The sequence below is a fragment of the Aquarana catesbeiana genome, linkage group LG02 (genome assembly GCF_042186555.1).
Source record: "Aquarana catesbeiana isolate 2022-GZ linkage group LG02, ASM4218655v1, whole genome shotgun sequence".
NCBI classification, from domain to species: domain Eukaryota; kingdom Metazoa; phylum Chordata; class Amphibia; order Anura; family Ranidae; genus Aquarana; species Aquarana catesbeiana.
In genome coordinates this window covers 305,046,886-305,062,981 of record NC_133325.1, presented here as the reverse complement: position 1 = coordinate 305,062,981, position 16,096 = coordinate 305,046,886, and the positions used below count along the sequence as shown (strand labels likewise).

At 37.6% G+C, this 16,096-nt stretch overlaps 1 protein-coding gene across 1 annotated transcript in view; it reads left to right on the top strand.

Annotated features, from left to right (window-relative positions):
- GABRG3 (gamma-aminobutyric acid type A receptor subunit gamma3) overlaps positions 1 to 16,096 on the top strand; it is a 1,294,012-nt gene that overhangs the window by 913,504 nt on the left and 364,412 nt on the right. The window contains exon 6 of the mRNA XM_073614635.1: positions 6,925 to 7,062. Within this exon, the coding sequence (XP_073470736.1) occupies positions 6,925 to 7,062 (138 nt within the window). The remainder of the gene's footprint in view (positions 1 to 6,924; positions 7,063 to 16,096) is intronic.

Here is a 16,096-nt window from a genome sequence, read left to right as displayed (position 1 = left end):
GAAGACCACACATGACATTTGGAGACATTTGAGGGGGTGGGGGAGGGTAAAGCAGTACAATGGAGATGACAATATATGTTGTTAAAGAGACTATAGGCTATAGGTGTATATGGGCCCAGGATTGCATGGTGGGGAGGTTAGTGAAGGCAAATATGCATGTAGGGCAAAAAATGATTTACGATAAAAAAAATGCATGCATGAAGATAAAGGGGAAATTCACAGCATATTCCAAGCATGGTAATTAGGTAACGATGAAATTAATGCAATACATTAGCAAACATTAAATACATATCATGTAATGTTAAAGGATAAAAAACGTACCTTCATATAGTCCTTCTGCAGGACCTGAATTATGGCAGAACAGGTCTCTGGGATTATGATCCCCAGAGCCTGGGGGGAAATGCCTGTCGAGAACTTCAGGTCCTGAAGGCTTCTCCCAGTTGCCAAGTAACGTAACGTGGCAACTAGCCTCTGCTCCGCAGTGATGGCTTGCCTCATGCAGGTATCCTGCCTGCTGATATAAGGGGTTAGCATAGCCACCAGACGTTGAAAAACAGGGTCTGTCATCCTGAGATAATTCCTGAAATCCTCAGGATTATTCTCATGGATCTCACGGAGCAAAGGCATGTGCGAGAATTGGTCACGCTGGCGCAACAAATTCTTCGTCCATGAACTCCTCCTCTCCCTGTTCATGGACTGGGCTGGGGTCAAAGTATGAACCCCAACACCAATCCCCCATGCAGCATGAACTCGAGAATGAGTACGTCCATGCACCATGGCTTCGAAACGGTCGGCTGGTCAAACAAACTTAGAACAAACGCACTGAAGAACAGCAAGGCCTATGAAGAGTGACCTGAAGATCAGGAACGAGTGGACCAGAACGGCCTGCTATACAGGTTACGAACTGACCAACACGCACTGAAAACCAGATACAAACCTCACAAGCACAAACTGAACCGCAGAAAACGATCGATATAAGCTGAAGTCTGAAAAGCGTGAATCGTCTCTAACCAAACTTCTACTAACACGCAGTAAACACGAGATTAGCAGAGGGAGCCCAAAGGGTGGCGTAATGGGGCTTGAACTTCCTTTTTCCAGTCCCTTCATACATGCTGTACCTCTCCGTGTTCGAAACCATCCAACTTTTGGAGTGATCGTGTGTGTCCAAGTCCATCCGTTTGTAAGTCCGACACACCTACGCTACAAAGTCCGTCAGAAAGATCTTCGGACCAAGTCTGCTGTAAAGTTCGCTCGTGTGTACACGGCATCACAAACAAAAAGTTTTAGCCCCTCACTAACTTATTTCATTTGCTGCCTATATAGGTTGCAATACACTTTTTTCCCTGTATAAATAGGTGTTACAACTTTTATTCTTTTAACCATGGAATTTTTACCAAGATTTCACTTAAATCATAGTGTTGGTGTTATGACTTTTCATTTTGTAGTCAATCAATATTACTTGCATTTTTACACCTGGGTCTATACAATATATTATTTGATGTGACACAAAATGCTTGGGGCATGTTCTTTTTCGCATCCTTTTTTTCCTTAGTGGTTGATGTCAGAATATTATTTTGGTTAACCCTTTAAATGTAACTAATGCAGTTTGTCTTAATATGTGGTTAAAAGGTGGTACTATATGTAGCACCCTCCTAGGTAGGTGCTAGAGTAGTTAGAATAGTTTTTGGGCTCCTCTGCTTAAGAGAGGAGCAGCTAGGTAAATTAATGTGGCATGTCTGCTTAACAGACGCTGTGATCGTTTAGTTCTGGTGCTCAGTGTGCTCTTGTGCTGCTCATGTTGCCCCTGTGTCCTAGCAATCTAGGAGGGTTCTGGGCTATAGGTGGAGACTAGGCAGATGAGCAGCATCTCAGTGCTGCTCAACCAGCATCACCTTGTGCCTGGCTCTGGAGCAAAAAGTGGGGAAGACCCAGTAACATACCAGTGTGTCCTGAGGGGGTAATGCTAAATATATCAGCTGTTAATTAGACTATAAAGTAATTATTTTGTAAAGCAATAGTAAAGCAGCCCATACATTAATGAATTAAAAAAAGAAACTAAATGACACAATTCCCTCATCCACACTTTTGATGTTTTTCGATGTGATCTTACTGTACATAGTGATTGTGTGGGAAAAATACATGCTTGCAGACTTGATCACATAACATCAAATATATATTGTGACAAAGACAAATTGGCTAGTGACTGTAAAAGACCTGTGTTCAGTAAAGAGTAGCCAAATGTGACATGGTGGGTAATAAGAGACCTAAAAAAATATATATTGCCTACATTCTTTGTTCTTAGTCATTGTTGTTACATTACTTTCATTTATTATCTGTAGAATTTCTTTGAATAATCTGTTTTTCATGCATGAGCAGCATTCATTTTTGGATTCCAAAACTGACTTTATGTTTGATATAAGTTGATAAAAAGAAACCGTAACTGTTAAGCATTTTACAAGTTGAGAAGCACCAATAAAAGTAATTGGAGTAGGCACTCTTCTGGCTTCTGTCATTCTGCTCCTCATACCGTATCAACTCCTCTTGAGTTGTCTTGAAAACATCTGTTTCATTGTTGATTGCATAAATGTAAGAAATATCTTACTGTATTTCTGTGAATTTTTAAATCCCAACTCCATATCAAACCTTTTCATGCAAATCTAAAAATTTGAGTTGCCACCAAAACAGGAGCAGAAGGGAATATTACTATAAAAAAACATTTGTTTCTATAGCAATTGGTTAAAAGTGGATTTCCCTAATGTTGGAAAGATATCACATTGCAAGAGAATTTGTACCAGAGTTTAGTGAATGTGGTAAAGTTTTTACTTTGCAATGAATATCCAATCCCATACAAGAAAAATAAAATCATAAAGCAGTTTTGCTTGCATGTGATTGGTTGATGGAAGTCAGCAGAGCTTTACTCCATTCTGTATAAGCTCTGTTGCAAATCCTGCGAAGTGAATTGTTAGTTTGCCTTTATTGTAAATATAAATACCTTCACACCTGAAGTGCTTTAGTATTCCTAATGCAACTGTAAGTGCAATTCTTCTTCTATCCTTTAATAACATTATCCACTTAGCACCATGGTCAATTTGCCTTTAAAATAATAACAGAATTATATTATGGGGTAATTATATTATAATATTTATTTTTGCCTTTTATTGGTTGAACTAGTTTTTTTTCAACAAGACTGACTATGTTACTACAGTATGTAACTATGTGAACTGAATACATTAATGGAATTTTAACAGTAGTAAGTGTGCATCATATTATTAGACACATTTAAAGTCCCATGTTTGGTCAAGTTTATTCCATAGCCCTGCCCCTATCTTTCCCCATTCCACCCACCAATAGGGACCGACGCCCTGTCTGAGTTGTCTGCCCCAATATAATCTAGTTTTCCCTTCCCCCTCAAACCTAGTTTAAATACACCTCCAGCCTCCCCAGAAACCTCTCCCCCAGCACCGCAGACCCCCTTCCATTTAGGTGCAGATCGTCTTTAGCATATAGATTGTACCCAAATAAAAAAGTCAGCCAAGTGCTCTAGAAACCCAAATTCCCTTCTTCTTACACCAGGTCTTTAGCCATGCATTCAGTTCTCTAATCCCCCCCTATCTTTCCTGTGTTGCACATGGCACAGTCAATATTTCAGAGAAAATCACCTTGGAGGTCCTTCCCTTCAACTTGCAGCCTAGTTCCTTAAATTGATTCTTAAGGAGCCTCCACCTTCCATGTATTCTGTCATTGGTTCCAACATGGACCAAGACAGCTGGGACATGCCCAGTCCCTCCCAGTAATTTATCAACCCGGTCCACCACAGGCCGAACCCTGGCACCAGGGAGACAGCAAACTATTCGGTTTAGGCAATCCTGGCTACAAGTTATTCTATATGAGTCTGTCTGATCATAGAATCCCCTATTACCAGCAACTGTCTAGGCCTCCCTGCACTACCCACACCACCCCTTCTAGATGGGCTGCATAAAGGCAAATAAAATAGTAGCATGACATAATCCAACTAATATAATACTAACATTTATAGGTAAAGTTTATTCAGGAAATATCCGATTGCCTGTCACGGGATCAGGAAGGATTTTTTTCCTTGCTGGAGCAAATTGGTTCATGCTTTGCTGGGTTTTTTTTGCCTTCCTGTTGATCAACTGTGGTTATAGGATCCTGTATATAGGATTTTATGATTTTTTTTGGGGGGGGGGTATTTTTATTTTTTTCCTTTTTATTGGTTGAACTAGATGGACTTGTGTCTGTTTATAACCAGACTAACTGTGTATGTAACATAGCTTGCTTGGTATATTCAAAAATTTAACACATAAACATTTTTTGCAAATTTATTTTCAGAGCTTGTCGTTGATCCTCCAACCCCTACTCCTAAGGTCATTGAAATCCCTCCAGCTAAAGTCATCCAAAACTCACAAGTTTTTCAGTTCTAACAATAACAAAGGAGCCATGTGGTACGAGGTAAGGGTGGGAAGATCAATGACAAGCTGTGAAACTAATTTGTAAAAAATGTTTATGTGTTACATTTTTAAATATAGCAAACAAGCCATGATGGATTATGTCATGCTATTATTTTAACGCTTTTATGTGAATTTAATAAATGGATTTAATTTTAACAGTGGAATGTGTGCATCAAATTATTAGGCACCTTTAAACTTGCATGTTTAATCATGTTTTTTGTTATTAATCTTTAATCTCAGGGATAGTGGTTCCTATAATGGCAACCCTGGGAATATACAGTACATGCATGTGATTAGCCAATTTGCCCTTAGTAAATAAACCTCATCATTTTAATTCCTGCTAAGTCTACAGTTACTCTATCCTATATGACTTTATATATAATTTAAGTTCACAAAGAAATTGCATAGTTAAAAATATATATATCTTTTGTTCGTTATTTGTAGAGTCTGACCAAGTATTACTTTTCAACGTGTATAATTGGTAATCTGACACTTATTTGAATTTGTAGTACTTATGTCATAACATATGGCATAGCATGTATGAAATGGATGCCATGGAGTGAAGAGTCTGATATCTTCACTATATCGATTATGTTAAGATCTCTCAAAATAATTAGGATTTTTTCTTTTCATACTTTTCCTTACAGATAAAAAAAAATGTGTGGCCTTTTTTTTATCACAACATGTTTATACATAATTAAGCTTGTGATACACTTATTGAAATTCAATCAGTTCAGCAGTCAATTCTTTGATCAACTTCAGTTGAAGGAATGTCCTGCTGCTCAGTGTATTCTGACAGTTCAGAAGTCAGAATACAATGTTCTGGCATGGGTACATTTCTCCATCCACCATGTTTGGGTGAATGGAGAAATTTGTTTTCTTCAGCCCAGTGGTCTAATGCAAAAAAATGAACAGTGTATGGCCAGCTTTACATGATGGTCATGGTGGAAACCGGTGTTCCTCTGTAATATATAGTTTATTATAGGAAATGTATAGTATTTTTAACATATATATCCTTTTATATCTATGTATTCTGTTCAACAGTAAAAATACGATTAAAAATGTCTTAATTTTCTTTTATAACCACTTCAGCCCCGGAAGGATCTACCCCTTTCCTGACCAGAGCATTTTTTGCGAAATGGCACTGTGTCACTTTAGCTGATAATTGCATGGTCGTGTGACATTGTACCCATGTACCCATTGTACCCACTTTTCCTACAAATAGAGCTTTCTTTTGGTGGTATTTGATCACCTCTGCGATTTTTTTTTTTTTTGCGCTATAAACAAAGAAAGACTGACAATTTTGAAAAAAAGCAAATTTCTTCCAGTTTAGGCCAATATGTATTCTTTTACATATTTTCAGTAAAAAAAATTGCAATAAGTGTATATTGATTGGTTTGCTCAAAAGTTCGAGCATCTACAAAATAGGGGATATATTTATGGCATTTTTATTATAATTTTTTTTTATTACTAGTAATGGTGGCTATCTGCGATTTTTATCGGGACTGCCACATAATGGCGGACAGATCGGACACTTTTGACACTATTTTGGGACCATTGACATTTTTACAGCAATCAGAGCTACAAATAGCCACTGATTACTGTATACATGACACTGGCAGGAAGGGGTTAAACACTAGGGGGGGTGATCAAGGCATTAAGTGTGTTCCCCGGATGTGTTCTAACTGTAGGGGGGATGGGCTCACTACAACATGACAGAGATCACTGCTCCCAATGACAGGGTGCAGTAGATCCCTGTCATGTTTCTAGGCAGAACAGGGAAATGCCTTGTTTACATAGGCATCTCCCTGTTCTGCCTCTCCTCACTGCAATCGTGGGGCGCTGGCGAACATCAAGTTTGCGGGACCTGCAGGCACGTTCCCACAGCGCGTGGAGGGCTCCAGCTCCCACTAGGTTGAAAATTCAAAGGGTATGCCCTTTTGCCTGCCTGTGCCATTCTGCTGACGTAAATCGGCATGCGGCAGTCGAAAGTGTTTAATCTGAGAAATGTGTTGTGTGATATATTACAATTTATGTTTCATATTTACCATAACAAGAGTAGCAGCTGCAAGTTCTGAAAGTTCATGTAACATCTGTGACCTAAAATTAACCTAAAGAGCAGGGAAAAGGTAATAAATACATTGTAGAATTACTCACCTATTGGCAGCATGCCTCTCCTCCTCCTAATGTAAGTTTGCTGTTTGATTCACCTGCAAATAGTACTAAAGTTAAAAGTTTGTTTTCAAAATAAAGTTTTTATATTAATAAAAGCTGGAATAATTGATAAACTTGCAAGAAATGTGTAAAACAAAAACAAAATCAAATTGACTAAAGCTAATTATTCTTTCCCTCTAAATATTAGAAGCAGCCCTTTGCTAAACAATGTCTTACAAGGACAAAGCAGTATGAAGTGCTTCACTTGACTGATAAAGATAAGATCTTTGTTTGTTAACAGATGGTTACCCAAAGGAGGAAATGATATACAGATGGAGGAAAAACTCAGTGGAAGCTACAAATCAAAAATCTTGGAGACTTTACCAATTTGACTTTATGGGTCTCAGGAACACATCAGATATTATCAAAACAACGGCAGGTAAGAATCAATTTATCACTAACCAATATAATTCTGTTTTCTCTGAAAGATTTATTATACATCACCATGTGTCATCAAAGATACATTTACATAAAAAATACATGACTTTTTATTAAAAAGCCTATATCGTGGATTTCAACAGAAAATTGTGTGTTCTCATTTTTAATGTCAAATTATTTATTACCCACATGTAATTTTAATAGAAGAAGTGGGTTTCTTCATGCTTTATGGTCACTTGTGGTTTTCTGTGAACTTGCTGTAGTTCCTAAATAAATGCAGTTTATACTGTAACTAAAACAAACTATAATGAAGCAAGTTGTTATGTAAAATCTATATGGTGTTGATTTATTAAAGGCAAATATGATGTTCACTTTTCAAGGGAATTTTCACTTTGCCATTGAATTTTTTCTTAGCTTAGTGAATGAGGTGAAATTCTTGAGTTCTACCATCCAATCATGCACCAGCAAAAATACAGTTTTTTTTCCTTGTATGTGATTGGGTATTATTTGCAAATTGAATCTTCTCCACATTTACTAAACCAAAAGACTATTCCCTTGCAAAGTGATTGGCTTTTTTTTCCATTGGTAAATTAACCCATATGTGTTAAAAATATTTTGCTATGCAAATCTTTGTACTCAATGCTTAAAAGCTTTAGTGTTTCTGGATCAGGGAAATATGCAGAGTTGCAATGGAGACTTGCCGTAAGTGCTTGCTAGTTTGGAGCTTTCCCTAGGAAATCAGTGTGTGTGACATGGCATAGACATTTCAGTGCCTGGCATAGTTTCTTTTGGGACCACTTGGTGGCTGTAGGAAGGAAAGTTTGAAAAAGAGCTAGCTAGAGGTGAGACCATTTCTGCCAGCCATTTGAATGGCTCTATATGGACATGATCATACTATTCAATCAGAAATCAAAAAATGTGTGTAAACAAAATGGTGGTGAAATAAAGTTAGCAGTTTTCTGATTTTGAGAAATATATACTGTGCATAAAAGCATGAATGTGGTGTGCTTACTGTATATAATGATAGATTGTGTGGGAAAAATACATGGCTTGGAGACTTAATCACATAACACCAAATATATATTGTGACATTGACAAATTGGGTATCGACTGTAAAAGAACTGTGTTCAGTAAAGAGTGGTCATATGTGACATGGTGCGTAATAGGAGATCTAAAAATAGTATCTATTGCCTGTGTTCTTTGTTCATTCTTGTTGATACATTGCTTTCATTTTTTATCTGTAACATTTCTTTGAATAATCTGTTTAGCATGTATGAGAAGAGTTTATTTTTGTATTCCATAACTGACTTTATTTTTGATATAAGTTGATAAAAAGAAAGTGAAACTGGTAAGGAGTTGACAATTTGAGAAGCACCAATAAAAGTAATTAGAGAAGGCACTCTGCTCTTCATATGAACTCCTCTTGAGTTGTATTAAAAATATCTGTTTCATTGTTGATTGTATAAATGTAAGAAATAGCGTATTGTATTTCTGTGAATGTTAAATCCCAACTCCACATTTTTCTAGTTTTGAATTTGTTTGGTATTTTGTTGGGGCGCTCTGTGGTTGATTTAATAAAACTGTAGAGTGCAAAATCTGGTGCAGCTCTGCATAGAAACAAATCCATCCAGGTTTTTTTGTCAAAGCTTAATTGAACAAGTAGATTGTTCAAAGCTGATTGGATACCATGCACAGCTGCAACAGATTTTGCACTCTCAAGTTTTAGTAAATGGCATACACTACCAGTGATCCTATGTGGAACTGCATACAAGTTTGTTGGATAGATCAGCTCAGATTAAAAGCATTGTACACCTTCACATCTTTTTGTTGTTTTAACTAGTTAATAGTGTAGTTATAGTTCTTGTCTTATTTGCTTGCTTTAATTTGTAATAATGGGATCCCATGTGTAATAATGGGATCCCATGTTGCTGCTGCATTTTGTAGTATCATGGCTGATCGATTCCCCATGTCTGTGTATTCATTCACCTAGCTTGTCCCTATTTGCTAAAGGAACAAGCAACTTCTTGCTCTGGGTCATACAGTGTCCAATCAATTCATCATCATTTCATCATCAAATGGGGGAGTGCTAACTTGATAAAATATCTTATCTTCATTGTTATGCCTGCTTGTGTAAGTACTAATCTGTTTTCACCTGCAGAGCACTAGACTGAGAGACCAACGATTGAAGGATATGTAGTAGCTTCTCAACAAGAAGTGTTAGTTGTTATAAACTCATTATACAAGTAAAGGTGCAGAGAACTAAAACTGTAAATATCCCACAGTATTAGGTAATGTGCTGTATAGGCATATTAATATATGCACACAGTAAAGATAACATAGTAAAAGTCTGCAGTCTTATGGTAATTTAAAACGTCCATGGACTATATGGGGTGATGATGAAGGGGGTTCCCACACTCAGCGCTACCATCAGGGGGGAACAGAAACCCTGTTCCAAATGCACTGAAAAGACACCAGGGGAGAGGTACCTCTGGGTGCAGATATAGGACAAGTTTAATATAGATAAAAATTCACAGGCAACTCACATTTATGTGTTCAAAATAAGCATTGGTCCAAACATAGGGATATCATCAGTGTAGTCAATCCATTCCTTGTGTTGTGGGCGCTCTGGGCTCGCTACAGACACCACTGTGGTAGGGTAGTCTAATGCCGTGTATACATGAGCTGACTTTTGACGGACTGACCTCTGAAGGACTTTTTGACGGACTTTCGATGGAGTTCCGACGCAACGGACTTGCCTACACACGATTCCACCAAAGTTTGACTGATTTGAACATGATGTTGTACGGCCGGACTAGAATAAGGAAGTTCATAGCCTGTAGCCAATAGCTGCCCTTGCGTCGTTGTTCATTCATTGGACTAGCATACAGGCGAACAGATTTTTCGACCGGGCTTGAGTCCGTCGGAAAGATTTGAAACATGTTCTTTTTCTAAAGTCCATCTGATTTTTCAACAGAAAAGGTCCGATGAAGCCCACACACGATCGAATTGTCCTGTGGATTCGTTCCGTCGAACCTTTGCTGTGAAAAAGTCCAGACATGTGTACACGGCATTAGATGGACATATCTTTTTAAATGGAGTTTAGGTAAAAGACAAGCAATTTAAAGCCCAACTTCAACTATTTGTAAGCCAAGCAACTTTTAAATCTCCACTACTTCTTATCATGACTGTTTCACAAGTTTTGATCTAATGTTTAAAGTATTTTTAGTATGACATTTTTTAACTAATAATAAGGAAATAAAGGTTATTGGATCAAAGGGAGTTTTACCTAATCATCATTGATTCTTCTGAACATTTGTATGTAGCTTGATCTGAGGATTCCAGGAGTTGCAAAAATGTACCTGGTTAACTGGTTTGCCCATCATTATTAATTATTTACATTGCATATATTTCTCTAAAATCTTACTTTGATTTCAGTTTAGTTATAATTAAAAATTAAAATTAACAGTAAAGAATGTACAATATTATAATAGGAAAGACAAATTACTATAATTTGACATTTATACATCAAACAAAAGGAATGAGAAATGAACTCTTGCCCAAAATTACAACACACACAAACAGTCAGTCACATTGAAGTGGCTGCAGCTGGCACAGCCCACCAATTTTATTATTATTTTATTATTAAAATCATTCTGATTCAAGATATGTGTCAGGTCTCCACAGCTTTCACATATTTGTGGAATCCCTTGCTACAGAACCCCTATTAACCACCTGGATCTAACTGAATTAACTGTCAGGACACTGTGACAAATTGGAAAGTGCACATGTTTTGCCTCTTTTTCCCCTATGTGTCCTGAAAGATGTCTTTCTCTCTGGAAAAGCGCCAGCACCTGTCCATAACCTTGCTTGGAGTCAAACTGTGCATCTTGATTTCAACTTAAAGCATTGTTTGGAAGTCATCTGAAAGTTTATAGACAGATTTCTCTTTTTAGCTAAAACTATTTTGTTCTAAATATGTTTACCTTCTTTTTTTTAAATGTATGCTCAGTTTTAAAGTGACTGCAGTATATTTATGATATATAATAAATGAATGCAAGAATACATGATGTGTACGTAATCTCTAACAATACATTTCTCTTATTTGCTCTCTTTTGGTTTGTTTAATATAACATTTAAATGTTTTATAGTATTATTTTACTTAAAACGGTTCATCCAGCCAGAAATTTTGTGAACTAATAACTTCCTGTGCTCTGTGCCTCCTATTAGTAAGCATTGTTCCCTGATATCTCTGTGGACTACAAAAAATACTTTCTACTGTTATGGAAAAGAGAGGGAGGTGTAATGTAGTCCTAGCTCAGTGTTATGTAACCCTAACACATCCCCTGTCCTGCTCTGTATGCTTGTCACCCAATGACAGGAAGCATGTTAATAGAAGGATTACTACGTAAAATAAAGGGAAAAAGAGTGAAAAAAGAAAACCAATACAGCCAACAAATCTAAGGACCAGGAAGTTGCAATACTATACATTTTTTTTCTTGGGTTTAGAGACACTTTAACCTTTTCACTGCCAGGCCAGGCCAGGCCAGGCTTCAGTTTTATACTCAGGTGACCAGACCATTTTTGCAAATTTTCCCTTAACTTTTCATTTTCTCTTACAGCTTTCAGGTTTTTAAAAGACCCCAAAAGCATACATTTTCTGAAAGCACATGACCAGTAGAATAAAAAGAAGGTGCTACAGATTTTTAAGGTCCCCTAATATTTGTGCAAATGTATATCAAAAACAATATTTTTGCTAAAAATACACTAAAATAATTATCAGCAGATATGAAGACAGCAAATTCTACTAAATTCCTAATAAGTAAAAAAATCAAACCTGTATTGAGTTAAAGGAAAAGTCCAGCCTGAGCTTGTTTGGCTGGGCTTCTCCTAAAGGTCACAAGAGTGTGATTCATTTTGCACTCCTGTAACCCGTTTTCAGCAGAGAGCAGTCTGATGTCCGTTCTCTGCTGACGTCACACAGTTCAGTCCAGGCACCTCGTCATCCCGACTCTGGGAGTCTGGATCCGCCAGGTGCCTGGACTGATGACTGTCTCAGCCTCTCAGCGAGCCACTGAGAGGCTGAGACGGCCACTCTCTGCCCCTCCACAGCTCAGCGCTCCAATGGGCATGGAGGAGCAGAGCAGGAGAGCTGCTGACTGAGAAGTCAGAGAACCAAGCCACTGGCTGTGTTCGGTGGCTTGGTTCTCAGTGCAGAGGCAGCGGAGGACAGGGCCTAGGTAAGTGTGATTATGGGAAAAAACATTTTCCAATACTTTTCTTTTAATAAATAACAAATATTTATACATTTTAAGTTGTGCCTTTTTGTGAAATGGTGAAAATCGAAGGCACGCAAAACTGTAAATAATCAACTTTCTCTAAAAATCTGGATGTTTTCATTTTTCACTTACAGCTTTCAAAGTTTGTGCAAGACCCCCCTTAGGCTCCACAATAGTTGCGCAAATGTTTATCAAATCACAATTTTCACAAAAAATACAAAACAAACCTAAAATCCTTATTTGGAAAAGGAAAAAACCCTGAGGGTGGGACTTTAAAGGCACTACAGAGAATACAAATGTAATAATAATTTATTGAAAAACAACATCAGACATGGAAACTGAACATGATCATGGAAACTGGAAAATCAAGATATATAACATGTAGATCCAATATCCTATACACAACGTGTTTCAGAGCTGATTGTCGTCTCTTTCATCAGGGGTTAGCAGGATGTATGTAGTCTATAAAATTTAAATACAGGCAGTCAAACAATAAATCGATACATCTTTCATTAATTCATCTTTAGTTAAACATATTCATTTATTACAAACAATATCTACATTCCATATTTTATATAGAAACATAGAAGTAGACAACAAACAGAAAAAATAGATATTTATAAAATAAGTAATCATATCTTATATAATCCTGCCGATAGCATGGGGGGTTTGCCCCGCCCGGCACCCCTCCGATCTTGTTGTTAGATCTCCCCCTCTCCTCGCCCCCCCACCAAATGGAGAGAGGGAGAGGAGAAGAGAAAAAAAAAATACATCTACCTGATAATACCCTGATATAAGGAGTATGAAAACACTTTGCCACTTACATCTATTCCAGTCATATATATATGAAGATTTCATGTTCACATTAAAAACACTGTCACACGAGGTCTCCAGCAAATCTATCTGTACTGCGGCTGCTTCCAAATAGATGTTTATAATAAAAGTACCCCAATATATGGGGAAAAAAAGAAAAAACAAGAAAAAACACAGAGGGACATACATGTCCCAGAACAATTTATTTAAAATGATAAAAGACTAAAGAAAAAAAATTCTTGTCTGTAGCAACTAATGATATTTTGTCTTTTGCTTTGCTTAGCTACTTTTCAGTGCACGCACAGTACTGCAGGGCCTGCCAATTCACAGAAGGATGTAAATGCTACCTAGCCTTGAGCCAAAGTGTTATTTTATCACCACCTGAAATGGCCCTTGTTTCTAATTTCCTCAATATACATCTATTAAAACTCACAGCTATAACTACCCTGAGGCTAGCATTATTTTAAAGAGCGATAACAGGTGTGGTAATCGACTTTTTGTATTGATTTATCTCAAGGGTTGATAAAATAAAGCTGACAGTGCTATAATAGCACTAATAAAGGTAAAATACCGCTATTAGCAGAGCAGCCTAAATAAAGCACATTATACTGCTTTGTAAATTGAGAGCTACAAGATATGAGCTAGATAATGTGTGGTATTAAGTAAATAGTATCAAAATAGGATTAAAAGAAAAACAGCTTTGTTAATTGCTGCAATTGCTAAACAGGTTACATTTTTTGTGAACAGACGCTCAGTGTTGCAGTTATTTGCAACTACAGTGAACCCATATCACTCAGGACTGTATTAATGATTATGGATTAGTTAACAGTGCAATGTTCAGCAAACCAAGTCGCAAATCTTTAGCATTGGAGTGTGATATAAAGTTCAGCGCTGAGATGTGCAAACAAAATGAGAGTACAAAAAAATGAATTAAATAAATAATTAAGATCAATAAAGAGTGTAAATCATACAACCATAATACTGATAAAAAATATATAAACATCATACAAAATAATACTGATAAAAAATATATAAACATCAATATCTTATAATGTCCATATAAAAATGCACGTGAGAAAACACAAGGATTCCAAGGAGGAAGTAGGTGACTGGAAAAAAACAGTATAATATGAATTCAAACTTCTGCTTTTGGGGAGAAGTTAGATGTGCTTTTGTGAAGAGGACCACCAAGAGTGGTACTCTTACCAGATCAAATGGGCTACTAGCAAGCAGCCAAATGCACAGAGAAACCAAGGCAGATTGGACTCCACAGGGACCAGCATACACAGGAACCAGCATACACGGAACCAGCACACACAGAACCAGCCCAGCGGGAATGGAGCCACTCCAACTCAACGTCCAAAAAATCCAAGGCTCAACCAGGCATATATAAATGGAGGAGAAAAAAACACCAACATAGCATAAAATCCTTACCAAATATATTTATTGAATAAATAATGCACTTACATCAATTGGGATGAATACAGGCACTGTATATATGTGATCACAAAGGAGGATAGTAAGAAGCGCAATAACATGGAGCCAGCACAATACATCCCAATGTTTCCTCCACTAAGACATCATCCGAGGTACAGGCTGGCTCCCCATGTATCACGCCAATATATAACAATAATCTAAATTGATGAATCAATGAAATCATGTGGGCCTGAACTTGCATAGACAGGACTGGAACAGTTACCTCCATGATGTCCGGCATGCGTTCCAAGCACTCACAGGAAAAAACAGAGAGACCTGAAGAGAAAGCTGCATGTTCAGCATTCAGCTCAAATTATCTTAATTATTTGAATATTACTTACTTAGGTAATTAACCACTTGCAACCCAGGCCAATTCTGACACATCTCTCCTACATGTAAAAATCATAATTTTTTGCTAGAAAATTGCTCAGAACCCCCAAATAGGGATGGGCCGAACAGACCCCTGTTTGGTTCGCACCAGAACTTTCGAAAAACGTGAAAGTTCGGACCCAAATGACGAACCCCATTAAAGTCAATGGCATACAATGGCTATAGGGGTCCGGGTCCTTCCCTGGGGGACATGTATTAATAAAAAAAGTTTTTAAATGAGCAGTGATTTTTTGATTTTTAAAGTGAAAGCATAAAAATGAAAAAACCTTCCAATATAGTTCTGGGGGGTCCAGAATGTCCAGAATCTGCTGCAGCAATAATTGCATTTATAAAGCCAAAAAAATGACATTGTCCCTGCAAGCGGCCTTTATTTTGCTCAGCAACAGCTGGGGAGCCAATTTGTATGATGAGGCCACAATTTAGTGCACTGGGAACAAGATTAGAGATTTTTTGGATACATTCTGGTGTCACTTTGACTTTGGATAGAAGTAAAGGGTGCATAAAAATTGGGTGTCGGTGGCGCCTTCCCACCGTAACCCTATAGAGGTTATCTTGATGAAAGCAAGAATTTGCCTTGCTGTAAAAAAATTGCAAAGATAATCACCTGTCAAACAGGTGCAAAAAAATTACTCTTTGGGTGGTCAAACGGTCCACGGAGTCTTTGGATAGACGCGTTCTATGATCAGTAACAAAACCTCCTGCAGCACTGAATGTCCATTTTGAAAGCACGCTGGATGCAGGGCAGCCCAACAACTCAATAGCATACTGGGCCATGGTCTATTCTCATGACCCAGTAAGTCAGTGGATCGTCAGCTGTAAAGCTCTCCATCTCTGTTCTGTTAATCATCCACTATGTGATGCCAGACGCTGCTGATAGGATGTGGAAGCTGACAGCCCTGGGTGGTGAGGACTAAAAAAATTCCAAAATGCCTCACTTAGGCGGGAGCCTTCTCCAACACTCCTCTCTTGACCAACAGATGACTCAAAACGAAGTTTTCCATGACACTATAACCTACTGCAGTCAGGAAAAAGTTCAATGAAATCCTCTTTAATGTGTCCTCAAGAGATTTTATCTTCTGC